Source organism: Ambystoma mexicanum, chromosome 2p (assembly GCF_040938575.1).
Source record: "Ambystoma mexicanum isolate Mex_15411 chromosome 2p, UKY_AmexF1_1, whole genome shotgun sequence".
NCBI lineage: Eukaryota > Metazoa > Chordata > Amphibia > Caudata > Ambystomatidae > Ambystoma > Ambystoma mexicanum.
Window position 1 is genome coordinate 1469393961 of NC_090923.1, and position 23911 is coordinate 1469417871.

The 23911-nt window shown below is 43.3% G+C and overlaps 1 protein-coding gene across 6 annotated transcripts in view; it reads left to right on the plus strand.

Annotated features, from left to right (window-relative positions):
- Nucleotides 1-23911, plus strand: part of LOC138567633 (zinc finger protein 10-like) — a 688866-nt gene that overhangs the window by 134046 nt on the left and 530909 nt on the right. For all 6 annotated transcript variants that reach the window (XM_069646068.1, XM_069646062.1, XM_069646064.1 and 3 more), the window contains exon 3: nucleotides 16233-16343. In XM_069646068.1, coding sequence (XP_069502169.1) covers nucleotides 16233-16343 — 111 coding nt within the window. The remainder of the gene's footprint in view (nucleotides 1-16232; nucleotides 16344-23911) is intronic.

Sequence of the window (23911 nt, forward strand, 5' to 3'; positions counted from 1 at the left end):
CGTCTTCGTTCCCAGTGGGCCTCTTCCTGAGGCAACAGATTGGTGGTTAGCATCTTTCAGATACAATAAACATTCCTGCTTGCCAGTGTGCTACAGTGTTTCCTTGTTCCTTGTAGAAAAAAGTAATTGTATGTGAGATCGAAAGGAAAGTTGTACTAGCAAAAGGACAGCACAAGAAGAGTTTGGAAGGAAGTGCACGTTTGTGGAAAGAAAGGCCCACTGGACATCAACAGCCTCATTTTAAATGGAGGTTGAAAAGCAAGGCGTAATGCTTTTCTGCCACCATTTAACTCACTGTCCCATTTATGAGAAGTGACGAGGTGGAAGTGAGACGTGGAGCGGAGATGACATATCTGCTGCTGACTCCTCCATGTCATCAGTGTGTCTCTGATGTCTGCACACGATTTTCTTTTAGGTGCGCAATGAATGGATTCCTGTGGAATCCGCGTCGGTTTTGCACCTGGTGAGTGCCAGGCAGATCCCATAACAACCCATTTGTAAACACCACCTGCAAAGCATATTTTCCAGCAGCATTTATCTTTTCACAAGATGGAGAGGCAAACGAAAGAGTAAAAGCTAATTCTCCCCGTTTTTACTCTTGCCTTCTCCCTGCCGCCTCTTGAATGTGTAAACTTGCAACCGCACCCAACAGCACATATGTGCTAATGTTGTTGGTCCCCTGCATACAATTTAGATTCCATGTAAAATGAGGCTGTAATTGTAATTCACTTGAATTCATTGGACTGCTTTTGAGACATGGCCTGCAATGGCAGATCATTTGAGTTCTGAGGGAGAGGTGGCTTCAGCAGTGCATCAGGGAAACCAAGATGGTAAGGCTTATAAAGTAGACCCATTTACTGAACGTTTGCATTTTGCCTAGCGTTCTTGAATTATATGCTTAGGTAGTAGGTTGTGATTTAGTAGCGTGCCATAGGTTCTTTTCTGCTTCCTACTTTTCTATTTCTTGTACTGGTTGTCATAGAATAGCATTTGCCCCTGCACTTGCATGATCTGAATGACACAAGGCCTAGTACGATCGTTTGTTTTGTCCACCCTCTGTCTTCCCTACCTTGCCTTGCTGTGCCTAGAAACACTTGTGTACAGGCGCATTATAATTGACTCTTATGTAGATGATCTATTTGTCTTTTCTGTATCTGTATACAGGCTACAAGATCTTGTTGTATTCATCAATTATTTTCTGTGCATATTTTTTATTTGGCATAGATGGCTGATGTCAACAGGGGCCTCTTTACCCCATTTGACACATTTTTTGTTTTTATTTATCCTTCTTGCCATACCAGCATACATCATTTTTTATTCCACCAGTATGGCTGACGTTTTCCTTGCTTGCTCCTCGTTTGATTGTTCCCAATGAGCCTTATTTATGCTCCTGTCTACTTTCAACCCAATGTTGCATCCTCCATGAACCATTTGTACAATTCCTTCCTTCTCACTACCTCATGCAGGGGATCCAACCAGCCCCTTCCACCTGCCTGATTCACACCGCCCCCATACCTGAACCTTTTTAATACAGCACTTTTCTAATTATAAGTAGGAATTTCCTTTACCTGCATTCAAAAGTTGCATTATTCAGAGTTGGATTATCAAATAAAACTCAAACAATGTTTGCCTTCACTCAAGTGGTGGAGTGGCTGCCTCCAAACTGCACTCCTAAATACCTGAGAAGAACTACTCTCTTATCTGGACTCTAATACTCCTTCTGTTCTGATATTCCTCGATCTTTCCTCTGCTTTTGAAACTGTCAACCACTCCATCCTCTTAAACTGCCTCTGTGATACCCTAGGCATCACGGACAGGGCACTGCCATGGCTTACCTCTTTCCTCTCTAACAGACCCTCCCAAGTGCAAAGGGGTCCTTTTCTCTCCTCTACCTCACTCTCTACCTGTGGCGTCCCTCACGGCTGTATCCTATCATCATGGCTCTTCAACATCTACCTGGCCCCTCTGGCCCACCTGATCTCCACCTAATCCACTAATTTCGAGTGTTATGCAGACAACCCACAAATCTCTTTCCGGCTGCCTTCACCTACCTCTTCCCTCATACCTGACTGCTATTCTGGCATGGTCCTTTGCCAATGATCTCTGCCTCAAAGCCAGCAAGATAGAGATACTTCTCACTGCTCCTAGTTTCCCTCTCATTCTCTGGTCAGACTGCTTGGGTCCCCTCCCCTCACCCACTTGTGAGGCAAAAAACCTTGGGATCATCTTTGACTCCTCTCTCTCCTTCTCTCCACATATAATGGACCTTGACAAGAAGTCCAATTTTCAGCTTCATCTCCTCAGGGGCTTCGTACCTTTCCTCACCTTCCCCCCAGAAGCTCAATGTCTCCAGAGCCCTTGTTCTCTCTAGGCCTGACTACTGCAAAAGCCTCTTCCTCAACCTTCCTCTTTCCTCCCTCCAACTAATCCAGACTAGGACTGCAAGACTTATCCTTAGCCTCAAGCCCAGCGACCACTTCTATCCAGCCCTAAAATCTCTCCATTGGCTCCTGCTGACTGCAAGGATCAAAATCAAGCCAGAGTCCTTCGGTCTTCTGGTGCCAACTCTCTGCAGGTCAAACGTTTCTCCAAGCAGAGAGTGGAAGGTAGATCCATCTCCTCGGCTCCCTCTGGAACAGCCTCCCCCCACACCGCTCAGACTTGAACTGGATCTTCTTAAGTTCTGTAAACTTCTCAAGACCTTCCTTTTCTCCTCTTCCTTCACTCTCCCCCTCCCGTGCTTAACACTCCCTCTGCCACTGGACTGGGGCCAGTTCTTTTCAGAGTCATATAGGGGTCAGACCACCCCCCACCAGCCCCCCATCATCCTCTTACAGCACTTGCCCTTGGGCTCCCTTTCCCAGACTATCCCAACTTAGTCCTCCTGTCCACTGCTCTCCCCGCCTTGTTCCCCTGGCTCTTGCTGCTTCGGTCCAACCTGCAGTTGCCCTCCCCCACACATGGGGGCACCCCACTTCTGCACTTCTCCCTCTACCCCTCCTCCGCCTTGCACTTATCACCTTTTCATGCAGTGCATGGTAGGATTGTCACAAGACCAATATAACTGTTCCTTTGTTGATATTCTCATGATTTCCCATGCCCCCCCTCTTTTCTTGTGGCTCCTGGAAACACCTGTGTCTAGGTGCCATACAAATGTCCAATGAAATAAATAAATGCAGCGCATACCTCTCATTCCATCTGATATGTTTAACCTTTTCAACCCTTAAATGCCTTTGTTGGCTCCCAGTGGATGGAAGGATTACATTTAAAACCCTCTGCATTGTTCACAAGGCTTTCTGGGGCCTGGGTCCAAAATATTATCCCTCCTTAAATACCTCCCCTCTCGAGCCCTTTGCTGCTCTACTTCTAACTCCCTCAGGATTAGTCGTTTTGCAAAGAAAGAAGCTGGGGGTAGATCTCTACCTGAAACTTGAGGAGAACCATCTCCGGTTCCGGAAGCACCTCAAGACCTTCATCTTTGCCTCTGCCTTTGCCCCCCTTCTCCCCTGTTGATATGTTTCTTCTCTTGGCATTGTGCACCTGTCCACCCTCTGCCATTCGGGCCCAGGTTCCTGCTCACCCTGCCACTCTCCTGCACTGCCTCCAGGCCACCCCCTGCACTAGGGTTTCTGTATCTGTACCCATACAGTCCCCCTCCCACTTTTCTTCTGCACTTATCAGATATACCTTATCTGACTATCTTTCACCTGCCACTTGCTGGCTGCACTACCATGGGTTATCACCCTTATTTATTTATTTATTTTATTTAATATTTATCCTGTTTCCTCTGCTCCACACTTTCCACCCCTCCCGCCGCCCCCCCCCCCCCATGGATTTTCGCCCTTTTCCCTTTTCCTTGCACTTGTGCTTTCTTAAATGTCACTGGGCCTAGTAAGATCGCTGTTTTTATTTCATTGTTTTTTTATTTCTCCATTGTTCCCCTCTCCTTTTGCCTGGTCGTGCTCTGAAACACTTGTGTACGAGCGTGATATGAATAAAACATCAATTCATTTCAATGACCATTAATACTTCACAGGGACAGAAGTGACCCTATTAATTACTGACCAATATTGATCTTAAAGATATGCTAGAATGGCGTATACTACACGGGGAACAGCTAGTATTTAAATTACATATTTTGTAACTCAAACATATCATGCCAACTTTCATACCGTTTTCTTCCAGGAAAACACATCTTTACTCCCTACGCCATCACACTGTCCTCATGTTATCTCTTGACCCCACTTCCACCGCCTACGTTAATTAGCCTCATTGATATTTAGTTGTGGTCCGCCCTTCAGCATGTACAGAACATTCTTCATACCGGGAAGAGGGTCGTTTTTATTTGCCTTACATTCAAAGAGAGAGTAAAGAAAAGGTTGTTTGATTTATCGCTGTAACTGCAGTGAGTATATGTAGTATTGCGAATCAGCAGTATTGCCCCTTGCTAATCAATATTTACGGCTGTTTTTTAGTCCTCTATTTCAAATCAACAATTATTGTGTATACATATATTAATTGATTTGCATATTTTAGGTACATATACGGGTGCAATTATGTACTTATGGATTAACAAACATAACCCGTATGGAAGTCATTGTTCAGTTGCCTTTTTTTTTGCATTTCCTTTTAAAACAAACGTAAATGAAAAGAATACTCATCCCTGTCCTCTCACAATGTGAATTTAGCACTGTGCAGCGAGTGTGTTGACTGTGTCTGTACCCTAGAGGAGCTGAATCTACAGAGTATCTTTTCACTCTCTATTGGTGTGGAGGAGGAGCTTTCACAACAAATACCACATCCACAGGCGGAGCGTCGCGGAATGCGGGGAGTGTGTTGAATGTGTCTGTACCCTAGAGGAGCTGCAGCTACAGAGTATCTTTTCACTCTCTATTGGTGTGGAGGAGGAGCTTTCATAACAAATACCACATCCACACGCGGAGCGTCGCGGAGTGCGGCGAGTGTGTTGACTGTGTTGCTTGGGGTGCGCCGGTGTGTGCGGCGCAGTGGGGGCCCCCCTTGTCACATGCTTGTGCTAGCAATGCGTCAGGTGTCCGGCGCACAGCAGGTAACGAGAAGCCACCTTTTTCCACAAGTTTGATTATAGTTAAGCGGGTAGTTATACTGCTTTCTAAACAAACTTACAAGCCGTTCTGATGCTATGAAATGGTCCATTTTCATTAATTGTGAGAGCTTTCAAACTAATGTGTGTTGTGCACAGTCGGACGACTCCAGAACTAAACATAATTCACGTGAGGTAGCTGCGACTGCGGGGCTAAACCCTTTGAGCAGCTAAATGAATTGCATTCAAAGACAAACCTTGTAGAGTAGCTGCGACTGCGGGGCCAAGCCCTTTTAGCAGCTAAACGAATTGAAACCAAACACAAACCTTGTGGGATAGCTGAGATTGCGGGGCCAAGCCCTTTGAGCAGCTCAACGAATTTAAATTAAACACAAACCTTGTGGTGCAGCTGTGACTGCGGGGCTAAGCCCTTTGAAAAGCAAAACAAATTGATATTGAAGACAACCACCATTGTGGGGCAACTTCGATTGTAGGGCTAAGCCCTTTGAGCAACACAACGGTTTGCAATCGAATACAACCCGTGTGAGGTTGTTCTAATAGCAGGCTTAATCCCGTAAGCAGTTCCTAGTAAAAATAAAACTCTCAATAAAACCCTCTGAAGGACGTTATTCATGCAACACGGATGCTACTATTTAAGATGGCAAAGAATCTCCAAATTTCTAGCACTTCATTAACATTAAAATCGACACCCAATAGAATTCCGTCGGTTACCACTCTGAAAAGAAAAATACAGAACCAATCCCTGGACTACTGTGGAAAAAAAAACTGTGAAGGTGATATCCGTGAATTCTGCAAAGCTAAGTTATGTAGCAATGTTCCGATAGCTAAAAGCAGTGAGAATGTGACGGCTGAACTAACTTGTAAAAAGGACATTATTCCAATTAACAACTCAATAACGGACACACAGTTGCTCTCAGTTGGTGGCCAGACTAAACTGAATAGTGCAACAAGCCCGTAAACACGAATTGAAGATTTGATGGATACCCAGTTGCTCTCAGTTGATGGCCAAAATAAACTGAATAGTGCAACACGCCCCGGAAATACAAACTGAATACTGAACTACACCAGAGGTGCAATCAAGCCCAGAAACTTCGAATTTAACAAAGCCGGAAAACTTGGAAAAAGAACAATTAACAGACGAGGTTCAAGACACTCCTGCCTCGCCTATAGCTATTGATCTAGAACACCAAAGTGAGGGCTCAAGTATTAACCTAGAAAAAATATCGTTCATAGCTTCCTCGTCCATGATTTCATCGAGGGATAATAGTTTATACCATTCACCAAGTCTCTTTGACAATTCTGTTCACGCTGTACATATGTCATTGCCGGGTCTGGGGACGGAAGGCCAATCGTCACGCAGACAAAGTGAAATACTGATGCAGAACATCGACGCAGCGGCTAAAACCCAATCACAATGCAAATTACTGGAAATCACTTTGAACTCCATGTATATGACGGTGGTCACTTTAACAAAATTGTTTGAAACCCTAGACAATAAAATAACACTACAAGCAAAACAACTCGACCAGCTAGCACATTGGATGAACCAATTGACATTAACGCAAGGCTCTATCAACTGTTGCAATGGAACGGCATTAGCCAAAGGTTGTACTAGGGAAAGAGACTTTGCGAACGTTCCAGAAATAAGTCATGTAATTGAGGATATCCCTCCTGATACTGGTGCTGACAACTCTGTGCAAAATATTGATAACAGGGTGTCCATAGACCAAGCGGAGACTCTGGACGTTATCCACATATCACAACATGAGATGGGTGCAAATGCGGATATGAGTACTCTAAGATTGACAAGGCGCAGACTGTGCCAAAGGGGGTGGTGGGTTCATCTGCTGATGTACCAATGATATATGATCTATTTCAAAATGCAAATGCTAAGAAAAACGACATGAAATGTGTTTACACAAACAAGAAAAAGTCTAAAAATCAAGAGGCCCTACCATTCCCATCAAGAGCCAATATTAAGCATTTAATAAAACGGCTGATGCCTAAATTAAAAGAAACCAACAAATCCAGTTTGATGCAAAAGAAAATAACAAAAAGAGGGAAAAAAACAGCTGCACCATCAGCCCACCATTGATGATTACCCACCATTAAACCAACTGATTGCAACGATTGAAGTAGTAGAGGCTCCAGTTAACAACCCAAGTCCAATAGACTCGAAGCCAAATATGCCATACCGTCGATCAACTGGAGATACGGCAGGAAGATGCTGCATATAAAACCAGTTCTACAGCGGGTCTACAGATGGTGAAATCTACTGGCAATGCAATCAACAAGTTGTCTGAAAAATCGAATGTTCAACCAGTTACCACGAGTGGTAACAACATGGAGAAGTCAGATCTAAAACAAAATGGGTAAGAATTTTCGATTTTGGCGGACGTCAGAGCCCAGATTGAAAATTCGATAAAGAAATATCTTGAACTACAACAACTTGCTTGCGATAGCCACACAAATGCAGACTAATAATGAAAAAAGCACAACACAAAAACTACAACCTCAAAACAACAACAAGATACAGGTAGCACTGTATGAACAAGAGGTACAACAACTGCAACAACAATCACCTGCTCTCATATAAAGAACAGCAACAGAACATCCAACCAAGACTAATGACTGTTGGATGTCAACCACAGCAGGAGACCTTGGAGCATATGGAACTGTCAAGAGGTAATAGCTATTGCCATCAAACTAATGAGAGAGGAAGTTAATTGTTTACATCAACACAACAACCAAAATCTGGTGGAATGGAAGATCAAATTGCAAGGGCAATTGAGAATTATTTTAAACTCAATATGCCCAAGCAAAGTCAACCAAATAAAGACTTCCCAAAGGGAAATTGCGAACCAGTACTATGTTCACAAAATAGATTCAACATCTTTAACAAAGCACAGGAGAAAGACAAAAAGCAAAAGAACAACATCAAAGGGCCATCACAAAGCAATGCTATTAGCAACAACGTGGAAAATGTATCATAGGCTAATCATCAAATGTCGTCCAGCTCCATTTCCAGAATATGTGCTAAATCGCACAAGCATACTGGCGATCTGTGAGGAAGTGGACACTTTACAAGACATATCCACCACTGACATTGAACAGGTTGAATTCTTCAAAGAAAATTATCATTCCATAGTAAGGCTTTGGATTCAATCTAACTTAACTAGAAATGCTCTATGGCAAGCCAGAATGGAGATATTTGCATTAGGATTCATACTGGCCACAGATCCTTTGTGTATGGATGTGGAAGGAAACATCACGATGGAAAAGAAGGACAGTTATCTCGACAAGCAGGGACATGAGCACAATGCCAACATAAACGACAACTCAGGCAGACCAATGATGTCGCACTTACAGAACCAAGAGAGAGAGTAGATCCCTAAGTCATAACCAGTCAGGGAATGAGAGAGGGATGCCATCTCCTTGTTTAGCTGGAACACCTGTGGCCATTCTCATTTGCTGGGCCCTAGTGCAAAAGTCTTAGCCCCCCACGACATAATTTTGCAAGAAACATGGCTATTAAATAGTCCAACATGGGAAGACCATACTATTCTGTTAAACCCAGCTAAGTTAGCGAATCGTGGGAGACCTTCATCTGGCCTAATGGTGATAATCAAAAATCATAGGAGGTGGCACCTTTCCCTCTGGCTAACTCCGAATCCTTTTTTGCAACTAGTTAGGTTGGAATTTCCAGGTGGAATAATGGCTATACTTAATGTCTACAGAAATTCAAAAGTTATTCCTGATGATGTTTTTTTTCTAGAGTTAGAACTGTTACTAAACATCATTGTGGATTCCCCGGAGATTACGACAGTGATTGTAGCAGGGGACATACATTTGCAACTCTTACCAGCCCATAACACGAAATTTAATTTAACCTGTTTTAGGTGGATGCGCCTGGTTAAGGATCGCACACTGGTTATGTGTAATGGTTCCCTATTGGGAGATATCACTCCCAATACAACTTGGAGAAGAGGGGCAGTATCCTACATAATCTTTCTTGATCCTGACACATTCAATAGAGCCGTGAGTTTTCAAATTTCTCCACAGCCATATAGTGACCATAACATCTTGAACCTAAAATGGTATTTGGCAGATCTACTCATTCAGGAGAAGAGTCAAACTTTCTCATATTTGCTAACAGTAAACAATGCCCGAACAAGATTAAAGTGGGACACGCATACTCTGTCTGACTTCCAAAAAAAAAATAGAATTCAGTGTGCAAGATAGTCAACAGACATCAACTGACTACACATCGTTTCTCCATCTTTATCGTATATCATACAGGGAGCGCAATTTAGATTTTTCTAAACCATGCCATGAATATGATGCTTTGGTACAAGCATAAAAAACACTACTAAGAAAAAACAGAAGATTGATTCTCAGTACAAATTGTTTAGATAAAAATCAGAAATTAAAAACACTAAATTGCCAATATAAAAACTGGCTAAAAGCTCACCGTATGTATATGCTACAAAAGGATGGAGAGTCCATGTTAAGGAGTAGTCTCAATAAAAATATGGGACAGATACGGGCACTGATTAATACCAGCAACCATGCCACTCAAAAAGTAGTACAACTTATTGGGGTTAACGAAACGGGTTACATACTTCAGTAAAATCTATCAGAAGGAAGAGTCCCAATCGAGTCCAGAGCCAAGAGAACATTCAAAGTATAAAGGACTTAAAATTGAAGAAGAGGATGTAGAGCCAAGAGAACGTTCAAAGTATGAAGGACTTAAAATTGAAGAAGAGGATGTTTTATATTATATAAACAAACTCTCCAATTCACGTGCACCAGGTCCCGATGGTATGAGCAATTTCGTATTAAGACAAAATCCAGTCCAATGGTCAGAGATCCTTACTCTCATCTTTTTTTTTTTTTTTTGTAAATTTGGTTTTATTAACATTTTTAAATTGAAAGTCACATTACATAACACAATTACGATCTCAGAGTTACATAGTGAAAACAGGAATTCCAATAATGCTACAGTTATTTTTACATGTTTCTTCCATCCAGCTATTGTAGTCTTACATGACTTTTTCCCCCCTCCCATTTTCCCTTCCTCCTACAGGTTGAATAACAAATCTCTTAATCGTCTTGGCGTGTTCTTTTAAAGGGTCACAGTCTTTTTGAATGTTTTCAAAATGTAGGGATCTGTTTCAAGGCAATTGTCTCTGAGGCTGTCACATTTCTTCGCTTTGATCACCTAGCCGCCTTGTGTACATTGCAGTTGTAGATTTTGGCTGGTCAACGGAACAGCCCGTTAGGGAGGTGTTCATTCTTATAGTCCATCCATATGGCCTCACACTGTGATGACTTCCCATGCAATGATGCAGTAATCAGTTCCATTATACATATATTGGTGTCAACATTAATCCATTCATTCTTGGTGGGGGTGGATTTGGATTTCCATTTCATTACAAGTGTTGCTCGGGCAGCTAATAACAGCTGAGGCGCTACGCCTCAAATCTTATTCCAGTGTTCCTCGTCCCTCTCGAGACCAAACAGTATAAGGTAGGGGTCAGCCACCCGGGATATGCCATCTATGTCCGTGATCCATCCCAGGACATCATCCCAAAAAATCTTTAGTTGGGCGCATCCCCACCACAAGTGCCAATAATCGGTGTTTTCCCCACACCCTCGCCAACATTTTGGGTTAGCTGTTCGAAACATTTTGGAAAGCCGGACAGGGTCATACTGCCATCTGTGTAGGAGCTTGATAGCGTGTAGCTTGTATTGATTTGCAATAGATGTGTGGGTGGCGGCGTCACATATCGTTTCCCACGTGTCTATGCTAATCTGTTCGCCTAGGTCTCTTTCCCATCAGCCTTTGAGCGTTTCTGTGGACCCTCCACCTGCAATGATCAACTCTTTATACAGTGCCGATATTAGGCCCTTCATTTCTGTTCTCGTATCCAATATCTTCTCAAGGGGAGTGAGGTCTCTCATTAATTTGGGCTTCCATATTGGTTTTGTTAGGATACCTTTTATTTGTATATATTGGAATGTGGACAGAGGGCCTATTGCCAGAGCTTCCGTCAAGTCTGGTAATGTTATAAAGGAGTCTTTTCTTTGTAATTGTCCTACTCTCTCCAAGCCTGCCTCGTACCATGATTGAAATCGTTCTACATTAGGGATGTGGTTATTGATACCAGGAGACCATAAGTGCCTTAGGGGGTTTGGCCATGTGGTGATTTTATGCATGTTTGTGCCCTGTTTCCAGATGTCCCATATTACACTCAAGATTGGGTGGCCTTTGGTTCTAATATGAAGCCTTTTCCTGGGGGACCATAGGCATTCAGATATTGTGGCAGCTGACAGGTAATGGTTGTCCATTTGAACCCACTGGATGTCTTTGTGGTTACGTAAATGAGGGATCAGTACCTGTAGTTGGGATGCTTCATAGTATTTTTCGTAGATCTGAGAGTCCTACCCCACCTTTATCTTTTGGGAGTGTTAGGGTATCATACGGGATTCTCGCTTTCTTCCCTTGCCAGAGGAATTTAACAATGGTTTTCTTGGTTTCTGTAAAAAAGCTTCTCGGCATCTTAATGGGTAACATTTGGAAATGATATAGAAATCGGGGGAGGCATACCATTTTGATGCCGTTAAGTCGTCCCAGCCAAGAAATCGTCAGTTTGTTCCATCTAGTTAGGTCTGCACGAAACTTTTGATGGAGAGGGGGGAAGTTTGGTTTGTAAAGATCATCTATACGTCTGGTAATCTGTATACCCAGGTATTGTAATCTAGTATATTCAATCTTAAAACCTAGTGTGGAGAATTTTACCTCATTTTCTTCTTTTTGTCCTTGTAAGGGAAAGAGTATCGATTTATTTTTATTTATTTTGAACCCTGAGAGCCAACCATATTCTTGTAGCATTGATAGTGCTCGGGGGATGGATGTCATGGGGTTAGTGATATGCAGGAGTATGTCGTCAGCGTAGAGAGCTGCTTTATATTCCGTTGTTCCTAGACGAATACCTTCTAGCATGGGGTCTGTTCGCATGGCTTGTGCAAGGGGCTCTAGGGAGAGTGAAAAAAGAATAGCGGAGAGAGGGCATCCCTGACGGGTTCCACATCCCAGGTTAAACCATCTGGAGTATTCTCCATTCACAAAAATAGATGCTTTGGGGGCCGTGTACACTGAGTGTATTGCTCTTCAAAATATTGGGCCTATACCTACTTTACTTAGCACTGCTTTCAGAAATCCCCATTCTACCCTGTCAAAGGCTTTTTCTGCATCAATCGAGAAGAGGACTGGGTCATTATTTAATGTCTATGATGTGTGGTGAAGATGAAGGGTCTTACGCATTGTATCTGCTCCCTGTCTCCCTAATATAAACCCAACCTGGTCAGAATGTATTAGCTGTGGCATTAATGTTTCCAACCTCGCAGCTAGGACCCTCGTGTATATTTTTGCGTCTAGGTTGAGCAGGGAAATTGGGCAATATGATCCACATTTTTTGGGGTCCCTCCCTTCCTTAGGAATCACTGTAATCGGTGCACGGGTGAAGGAATCCGGGGCGTTCCCAGTTTTTATTACTTCATTAAAGAGTTTGGTCATAAATGGCGTGAGTTGTGTGCTAAATGTTTTATAGAATCCCGCTGTATAGCCATCCTCCCCTGGGGATTTGCCCAAGGTTAATCTCTTTATTGCGTCTTGGACCTCTTGTTCAGATATAGGGGATTCCAGCTGTTCTGAATCTAGTCTCTGTATTTTGGGCATATTGATCAGGGACAGGTATGAGTCTGTTTCTGATTTGTCGTGGTTTGTTTCTGAGGAATATAGGCTCTCATAAAAGTTAGCAAAGCATTCGGGAATGGTGGGGTGAGTGTGTGTTGTTTTAGGGTAATCTTCGACGATCTCCACCACTTTCCGCTCTGCTCTCTGCTCTCGGAGCCTAGCAGCCAGTAGTGCATCCGCCTTATCCCCCTTTTCATAGAAGGTTTATTTCAACATTCTGAGTTTGCGGACTATTTGTTCATGTTCCAGTAATTTCAATTCTTCCCTCTTCCCTTTGCCTCTTTGATTTTTAGATGGTCAATTCCCCCACCCTCTTACTCTCATCTTTAAGCAGGTCATAACTACCAACAGAATACCAGCTACATGGAAGTCGGTGATAATTATCACAATATTTAAAAAAGGGGACAGAAAGCTGCCTAATAATTACAGACCGATTTCATTGCTTGATGTGTCAGGCAAGCTGTTTTCAAGATTCATTCTTAGGGATTTTAACCAATGGACAAAATAATCAGGAGCCAGAGACCCTCTCCAAACCGGATTTGTTTCCGGGATGGGAACATGTGTCAATCTCTTGACGCTAACAGCAGTTATTGAACACCATAATGCAATCAAACAGCCGTTATATATGACCTATATAGATATACCAGCAGCATTTGATTCTGTCTCATGGGAGCTATTAGCAAAAAAATTAACACGTCAAGGTTGCCCGAAATATATTATACATCTCATTGATGATTTACATACAGACAACACCATAAAGATAAGATTAACAAATGAAGGCAAATTAACCCAAGTGGTCAGAACATTTAGGGACTGAGACAGGGCTGTACGCTTGCGTCAGCGTTATTTAACTTTTTCATTTCAGATGTGGGAGAGGCTTTCAAAAACATCTGTACAGATCCGCCGAAATTATTAAACAAGGGCATCCAATTCCTAATATATGCAGATGATTTAGTCATCATGTCAAAAAACCCAATGGGCCTACAGAAGGCACTGGATGTGGTGGCAACCTACACCAACACTAATTATCTAAGCACAAATCTTGACAGAACGAAAATGATGATGTTCAATGTGACCCAAAAAATATTTAAAAAATCACTTGCATGGAATCTTATGGGCCAGAACCTCCAAGTGGTTCAACATTATACATATTTAGGAGCTCAGATTCTGACACAAAATCAAAATCTTGCTTTTAAACAACAGCAACAGGACAGGGTAATAACATTCATCCATCAAACCAAGCTCATACAAAGAAAATATGGGAAGTTAACCTTAGTCCAACTGTTATCATTTTATTACCAAAAAGTATCAACTGTTTTGTTGTACTCCTCAGAAACGAGACCCATTATAAATGAGATGTTTTGGGATAATCTTGAGGGGAAGTACTGGCGGGGAGTTCTTCACCTACCAATATCAACCCATTACCCATTATTCGATATGAGCTGAGGTTGATCTCCCTTAATATGAGATACACATGGTTAATAATAGCAATGTTTAGAAAATGTTTATTAGCCTGGAACTCCGACACAGTATTAGGAACCTTGGCCGCTTACATTTTTGCATCCAAAGATAACTTTATATGTAAATGGCGAAATCGAGTTATCCATATTCTAGCGTCGATAGATGCAACTCTGATAACACTTTTTCAAAACCCAACGATGATAAAAACTAGGATATTTGCTATGGACTGGGAAAATACATGAGCGAAATGCTCCTGTTATTGTGATTTTGATCCAGCTATGATCACAATAAAAAAACATACTTACCCAGAACAATATTTGATTAGGTCCCTATCTATGCAATATCAAAATGACCTGCTTCGACTTTGCCTCAATCTTTGGCCAACAAGACAAGTGATGGCTCGGCGAAAACACATCAACAGAGATCAAAAGAACTGTCGATTTTGCAACCACCAAGAGAGAGTAGAGACATTAAAACATCTGTTGACCGAGTGCGATGCACTCCTCACCCATCAAGTGAAATATTTCAAACGAATAATGGAACCTTTGGTGTATCTACATCTGACACATTGTGGAGAACAATCTATCCTGGTATTTCTACACCTGTATCAATAAGAGCAGGTGCATTTTTACATGAGTTAAAACTAGATGAACACAAATTCAATGTAACACTATAATTTTAGGAGGCAATGAAAAAGGTTTAAGAACAAACATTTTTTTGCCATTATATGATTTATGAGATATGTTTCGTTCTTTATTCTTTCTTCACTTGACTATTTTCTATTTCTATTCTTGTTTGTTTCTTAGATCATTTGTACTGTATTGTATTGCTTTCTAGTATTTTAATGTATCATTGTAGTGTGTTAGATTTTATTTAATTTTGTAATTTTGTATTTCAATATTGACAAGTTGATAAATATCAGCAATATCAATAAAAAATAAATTAAAAAAAAACATTTAGCACTGTTTGGCCCAAGCACTGAATGTCGATATTCCTAGAGTATTAAGAGGTGGTGCCAAATAACAGGGTTGGAAAACTGCTTCCACTGATTTAATTGTTCATAAAGAGTGAGGAATAAGTTCTAATTGCTTAATCATTACATAAACATCTCAAATGTTTATTTGCCCATGCAACTCTCTCCACCCTTTTTACCCTATCATGAAAAAGGGCAGTTTCCTAGATTCTGGTGGATGCTATTTTTATTCTTTGCCCACTGAGGTACTTTATGCTTGAGGGGCCTCAATGGGTAAGAGAACCAAAGGCACAAAACATCTGCAAGTTTGTTTTTTAAGGCACTCCGACCCTCATTCGGTGTTTAGTGGTATCACGCCGGTAATTCCGGCGGGATGCCACCAAAACGGAATTAGCCTTCGCGCTTCCTGATATTACGATATCACCGGGATATTGCAGGCGGCAGGAATGCCGGTAAGTCCCCATTCTTAGGACTCCATGGAGGGGATTGCTGCAATTACTGGCACCGGTAGTATCGTTGCCGGCAATTGCAGCATTGTTTTGCCAGTGGGGGCCTGATCTACCGGCCGGTCAGACCAGGAGGTAGATCCTTGGCCCCCTGCAACAAACTTGTGTTTCCCATGTCCAGTAAAAATGCTGGTGCCAGAATTACCAGAATTGTTACTGCCATTTTCTCTGGACCGGGGAAACTGTAATGAGCCCCTCTGTCTGGGAAATGTCATTTGTGTGGTGACAGTAGCCGTATCATACAGCAGGCACCTCTGGAAACCTACCAGCTCATATAAGGATGAAAGCAGTTTGCCCTAGTTGGAGCCTTTCCTACCATTGATATTTTCTTCTTTGCACATTAATTGAGGCAGGGTGCAGATTCCTAATTTTTATCCATAGTAGCACAAATCAGTAATGTTGTTATTTTTACAATAACCTTTATTAAAATCTGTTTTCTATTCCTAACAGGTCCTCTGATTGCCACCTCTGTCTTTTCATTGCAACATAAAGAAATGGAAGATTTGTGCTCCGATGAACTTCAGGACTTCGAGACACATAGCAATACAAGCTCATCCTTAAGTAAGTCGATATAGCGAAAGGGATTGTTGACACCCGAGATAAATAAGTAGGGTTTTTGACAAAATTACATCTGCACAGCAGGAGTATAAGGATGAGTAGTGGCTAAACAACCTACTCAGCCTTCACACTCCTACAAAACAAGAATGATCCCAATAATAAAGGTGAAACAGGCACAATTAAGAGATCTTTCTCCTTTGCCTTTTGTGGTAACGTGGGCCAAGGGCAGGCTATACTCTCAAGAGGGGGAGGAAATAGTAGCAACCCAATGAAGCAAAGTACAACAGTCCAAAATAGAGGAAAATCCAATCAAGGTTCTATATAAATATATATATATATATATACTTTAATTAACCACACCCTATGCAAAGGGTGAGAACAAGGGATCAAATGTCACCTAAGCAGTCTCTAAGCCCAAAGTTCGATGAGGGGGGCAATTAGGAGTCAATACTTTCTCACAGTTCTTGGCAGTACAACTTTGCTGAACCAGGTTTCTTGCCACTGCGAGTGGTTCAAAGATCAAGAGCGTTCCAAATGCAGCACCAAAGGGTCCTGGTGTCCAACGGGCTTGAAACGTGTCTCGAAGCAGATCAGCGAAAAACAGGGATCCTTGCTAATGTAGATTTCTGGTTGCTGTAAGTTCCAGTCCAGAGCCTCCGGGACAATATACGTCCTTGTTCTTGCGCTCCCAAACACAGGGGAGGCTGGCATACCTCTACAGGGATCCTTGACCTACAGTGAGGTCCTGGGTACCAGAATAGCTGGCAGAGTGGCAGGTCTTGCTCCAGCAGCAGATCATCCCCAATGTGCTCTGGGGATGGTTAGGGAGCATTACTTATCTCTGCATTGGAACACCTACCTTAACCTCACAACTGAAGGACATTGGCAAGGACATTGGCAAGGACTGCTCTCTCAGGCGGGTGCAAACACATTCTCTTGAAGTCCAAAGATGAATCAAAGAAGGTGCGGGAAATCTCCTCTTTTAAAAACAAGCCTGCTTTAAGGGGTCCAATCCCTACCCTTGTGACAAGTGGTCCTTGCCTTCTGACTCATACCCAAAGTGCTTTGTGCTAAAGGAAGAGATGGAGAAGGAAGGAAGCATAGAGAAAGAAGACAGGAAGGTAGAGAGGGAAACAAGTTGGTAGAAACCTTCCAAACTTGTGCTAAGCTTCCTCTTGCTTCAGTAACCCTGCTCCCTTCTGAGACACATAGCATCAAAGGCAATGTGATATGCAACACTATGGTGTGAAGCTTGTCCTTTTGTGTAGGGTATGCTCTTTGATTCCTGTTTGCAGCTCACGATGAGGGGCTTTCTTGCGTAGGAGAGGTTTTACCTGAACTCACAAAGGATCAAAGAGAAGCAGCCCCAATGGCTACAGTCCTGCTGGATGCAGCAGAGACAAACTGTGTCAGAGGAATACACATAGCCTGTCCACATGGTGACATGTGTGATACCAATCAGATGTGGCTTTAATATATATATATATATAATACATTCTAGCCACCATACATTAAAACTAAGGTATGACATATATTTAAAGTTTATAACTGCCATCAGGATAGTAATTCCCATAATTATGTACAGGGGCGCAGTTGTAAATGCAGCTTCTGCAGTGACTTAACTGTCACAGCTGCTGTCAAACAGGGAACCTGTGACCTCTGAATCTGTTATGTGCCACTGGAGAGCAGGGGCTACAGATCAGGAGACTGATGCAGCAGGGCAGAGGTATATGATATGCTTGTGTCATGGTGCTTTTGAAAGGGTGGTCTGATTAGCAGGCCACCCTTTCTGAGATGGAATTACTGGCATTTTATTAATTATTAAAAATCAAAAAAGCCAGGACTTCAGCACCCTTGCCAGACGACAATTCCTCACAGGGTTATTCTATCACATATTCATTAAAAAAATGGACCAGTGAATTCTACATCTGGCAGCTTTTAAATAATTTCAGAAATGTTCAGAAATAATTGTTCAAATGTTCAGTGCACATAGTATATGCTTTTATGATCAGTCTAGTTTACACCATGTGTAACTTGCTTCCCCTAATGCACACATTCTCCCCAAACTGAATATAACTTATAATAATAGTACTAAGTCTGGTGTTAACATAGCACCGCTATTACCACAAATCTAGTTTCAGAATGCATGGTAATTTATTACTGTCAATATTCCCCATAATGTAATACTTAATCCGTCAACCTGCAGGATTGCTGGGTTGAGGGTGCGAAAAGGGTATCAAACCCGTGATGCACAACATCATCCTGTTCCAAAGGCAAGTTGCACTTGAGTAGCATCCATGCTTGCGGACTACCAAGATCTTTCTTTTCAAAAATGTATAATGCGAGTAATAAGGTGCCCAATTAAAATGATTTGTTTAATAATTGTTGTTATTCAGTATTTTGGCCTTGCATTATTCCCTTATTAACAAATACAATGATAAATATTAATATTTAATTGTTATACACATTGAAATGCAGTAGAAACTGTAGTAAGTGCTGATTATTGGTCTATTTAAAATGTCTTCAGTTTGCTTCATAGAAGGTTGATCTAGCTAATAGCTCCTAAAACTGGAAAACAACCTTCTCTAGCATGCCTGTTTGTTTGTAAATTGAATTTTATTGTTTTAAAGAAAAACATTGAAGGTATACAAAACAACTGTAGGGCAGAGCCCTCTTTTTGGTGGTTCAAACTCAGGAACTCCAGGTTATTCTTGTTAACCTCTGTCCACCCCAGTTGCCTGCTCTCCGCCCCCTAACCCCCTCCACTTGTCCGGGGAATGTCGCCTATAAAACATACATTTTTTGGTAATAAACGCTCTAAACAAATCATACAAGTAGTGGTCTTCTCCTGGCCTGACATTGGTCATTCCCATGCCGTAGAGTGTGACTGCCCTTCTAGACTCACAATTTCAGATACCCACCTGTCAGCCCTCTGCCCCCGCAGTCTCGCCGCCAGTAAAGCATCAGCCATGTCTACCTTCTCATAATACCTTTGTTTAAGAAACTGTAAACCAGAAACCACCTTTCCCACCTCCAGTTCCCTCAAGTCCCCCCGTTTTTCCCTTGCCCTTCTCAATTTGTCCACATCCTTCTTACCTCCCTCCGTTCCTCCCGCCTCCAGCACCCGTATTTCCCTGCACAACATTTCAATCTGGGGGTTCCTAACCCTCTTATTGGCTGCGCCCTCCCTTATCATGAGACCTCTGCAAGTTGCTTTAGCCGCTTCCCAGACTGTTCCCAGTTCGACCTCCCCTGTGTCATTAAGAACAAAGTATTCCTCTATAGCTCCCCTCATTTCTTCATTAAAGGCCACATCCTTTAGCAACGTGTCATTGCAGCGCCATAATGAGTCTCTGGCCCTTAGGTCAGTCAACACTAGGCCCACCTTTACCATGTCATGGTCTGACCAGTTTACGGGAATGATCTCACTGGTATCTATACTCTGCACATATTGCTAGTGCACAGACCACTAATCGATCCGTGTCCGAGATCCATGTACTGCGGAGTAGAAGGTGTAACCCCTTGTGGACGGGTGCAGTTCCTTCCATATATCCACTACTCCCTGATCAGTCATATATCCTAGGAGGCTTTCATCCCCTGGTATATCCTCCCCTCCCTCACGGCCTCCACCTTCACTGTGGTCCATGGATCTATCTTCCCACATAGGTTCCCACCTAACAGGAGGAGGCCCGTTGCCCTCGAGAGTATCTCTCTCGTAGCCACCACCAAAAATTGAGACTGCCCACGTTGGGACCATGTATTGTGGTAAAGGTCACCTGCCCTTCCTCAATCGTCCCTGAGACCACAAGGGCTCTCCCTTCCACCTTCCTCCAGATCCGTGGGTCCCCTAGCCGAATTCTGAAAATAAAAAGGATGCCCACTCCTCCTTTTTTGACTAGCCCTAACAACCAAAACGCCTGACCAACTTGTGCCCGAGGGATGTGCCTTTTTGCCTCTTGACTCCACCTTGTCTCCTGCACCATCGGAACATCCAGGTCCCTATTACGGAATTCCCTTCCCAACAAAGATCGCTTCATTGGTGAGTTCAGCCCCTTGAGATTCAGGGTCCCCATACTAAGAACCCCGGTTCGGGTCCCGGCATCAATGTGTATAATTCTGAGCCTTGTTCAGCACATTTGACCACTGTAGATCTTGAGAAACCCTATATGTAAGCTTCCACCGGACCATCCCCCCCAACATCTCCCTGCCTGCCTCCCTCCCCAAGTCCCCCTCCCCACCAGAGCCCCCATCCACCTTTCGAGACGCCCCCCCTTGTGATGGACCAGTGGTATCTAATGCCCTTCACTGCGAGCCATTGAGTCAGCGGGCGGCAGTCTCTGCGCTGGGATAGAGTGAGACGAGACAAGTCCTGCAACACTTTGACCATGTTGGATGGCCTGGGCACCATCAAATTGGATGGTGCCCAGACATTTGGCCTTCTCAAGGACTTCCATCTTTTCCCTGTATCGTAGGAAGTGGAGCACTATAGACCTCAGACCCCTACCTCCTCGGCTGCCACCTCTGCGAGCTCTCTCCAACTGGACATCTTTCCCTCCATCCTCCGTGAAAATGTAGTTAATCAGGCCCTGGACCTTTCCCTCTACATCTACGGCCGTCTCTACCCTTTGCTCTGTAATTCCCAGAATTCACAGGTTATTTCGACGTTCTCTGTTTTCTTGGTCATCCAGTTTTAGGAGTGTGTCCTCTTCTCTAGACTCCAGATCTCTTAACCGCGCCTCATTTTTCATGTCCAGGAGATCTACCTGTAGATGGTTGTTTTCCATTCCTTCAATTTTTTTATCTTCAAGCTTGTCCACCCGTCCCTTGAGGTCGCATATAGACGCTTGGATGTCTGTCCAGATTGCCTTAATTTCTTAGAAGATCTCTTTCAAAAGTGGGCTCTGAAGTGGGCTCACAAGTAGCTGTTAGGCTAAGAGGACTTGGGACCTGCTCTGCTTTCGCTCTGCTTCAAGTTACTGCGAGGTACGAGCTACTGCTCTCGCCATCAGTGAGAGGAATCCGCGCGCGCACATCCGAAGTGGGCTCACAAGTGGCTGTTGGGCTGTTTGGCGGTGCGGAGGAGCGGAGAGACGGCTGTGGGATAATCCATCTGGCTTTACAGGTGATACTCGCCCTCCAGATCTAGGGCACCCTATTGCCACTGCAAAGTGTTTAGAGAATTCTGTTTTTGTGTGGTTTATGCAAAGTTGCATGTGAAGTGCCTACAATTCAGAGATAAGTAGACTACGCATTTTCATTCTTTTGTGGGCCCAGACTGTTAATGCTTTGGTGTTAAAAAAGGGGTGTGGGCCGCTGGCATCTAGAATATGGTTGGTTCGATGCGCATTGGTAAAGTGGCACGCTCACCAGTCGTGGAGAAAAAAATCTATTCACTGACCAAATCTACATCTGGTATCAAAAGTGAAGTCCTCCTCTCCGGCGGCACTCTGTCCCCGGTACGGCTGGGAATGCCTCTAAACATGTCTAGTGACAAGGACGAGTAACTGGTAAATACCAGCCTCATGAACTAAGGCCATATGTCTACTTTTCTGCATAATGAGGTATCTGGTGATACTCCCAAAACATTAGCTAGCGTAATTGCTCCTTAAAGTTTCTTAGTATGCATGAGAATCAGGGCATTCTGCCGCATGGGAATACTGAAGAGGGCTTTAAACCTAAAACTGGGGCAGATACCTCCTTACTGGCCCCAGTAGTTTTGGCTGAGTTGGACAGAAGGGTACGCCTGTCAAGGGGTCCCTCTACTCTCGCCAGGGCTAGAGGGGGTGGTTTTGATAATGTCCATCTTTTTGAAGCTCCCCTTCTGGCCTGTACCTTGCCCCATTCAGAAAATAATCGTAGAGGGTCACATCTGGGTGAGACATTCAAGGTGGGGGAGGCCGGGGTGGACTGCGGGGTTGGGGCCAGGCAGGGCAGTTCCTTTCATATCTCTCAGAAAGGTTCTAGCCCAGCTTCCCCGCTTCACTCTTCTCCTCCTGAACATGAAGCTCCGCCAGTAGGCCCGTCCTTTGAGGGCCTCAACACAGAGCATTTAGCCTCGACATACGCAACATTCCCTGTTCTAACAAGAATATTACATTTACTGGACAGGGGTCATGAGAGAACTCACATGGATATCCAAGAATTGAGGTTTCTCATTTTGGATAGTTCAGAGAAAATAAGAAAATTGGAGGGCTTAGTTTTCGCTGTGGAAAGAGGTTGTCTGTTTGCGGGTTTTAACACTGTGCCAGACAGAAAAATTACCCATCAGATCTCCCAAACGGATCATAAGACACAGGGCAGGATCCAATCCTATGCTGAGGCCCTGGCAAATGGCAATATGGATACACTTTCCGCTCTTTTTAGTAGCATGGACGAATTAAAGTCCATGGTTACGAATAATATTGAACAAACCAAACGTCTGGAGTCCCAAATGATCCTGGCGTATCTCGCACCGAATTTGGGATCTGTCAATCAGGCAATTAGTGTGTCTCACTCCGACAATCCATTGAACCTATCCACCTTAGATAGTCCATCTGCTTTATTAAGGGCTTTGGATAATGGGGGCACATTACCTTTGGAGGAGGGCGGCTACAGGGAAAAGGATTCCTCTTTGGAATCTGCTGCGGCTTTTATACCGCACATCTCCCGAAGAGATAAGAAAATTAGGGCAAGAGCCCAGGGCTGTTATCTCTGGCGTAACAAATAAAAATCCATGCAAAAAAAGCAACAATCTACCCTCTCACAAGGTCCCCAATACCAACTCAAATATAAGAGACATTTGTGCCCTATCTGTTGAAGGAGGCATTGACTTCTCTCAGCTGGATGAAGAAAGTCAAAAGGCGCTTGAGCTAAAGGATTCGGCACCGGCCCCAATAAATAAAGAAGGAACTAATGACTTTTGTGATCCCCCCCATGCTCCTCCTGCTTGGGAAGTGGAAAATGAGTATGGAGAAGCCTCTAACACCCTGACAGAGGCTATGAGGCATAAGGGCAACACTCAGGAAAAACAACAACAAAAAAAGACATACAAAAAAAAGAAAACATCCCTAGGGTACTGGCCCCACAGAGCATAAGAACACCAATAGACACACAGAAGAATAAAAAAAATCCCTCTAATAAAAAAAAAGTTGGGTCTACTAAAATGGAAAATGTAAAAACTGAATGCTCTAGTGACAGTCGCAACATCACGCAATTTTTTTACACCCAAACCCAATCAACGTCAATTACTACTCTGTCAGAAGAGATAAGCCAGGGTAGTCTACGCAAATGACCTCCCCCAAATATACACACTCAAATTGCCCCACTAATATATCTTTGGGGGAAAAAAACGACGACACAATAATAAGAGGGATTGTGGGGAGGGAGGGGAGGGGTGAAGCCCAGATCACTCCCTAATCCATTTTTAGTTCCAAGTGAGGACATTAAAATATTAGTTCAACAGGCCCTTTCGAATCTCTTGGAAGATTCAAGGAAGCATGGCGCTCAATCTCTGCCACACCCGAACTGGGCTTTTGAAAAGATCATGCCCTCAGGCAATATTGATGTGACAGAAAAATAGGCTCTATTGATCC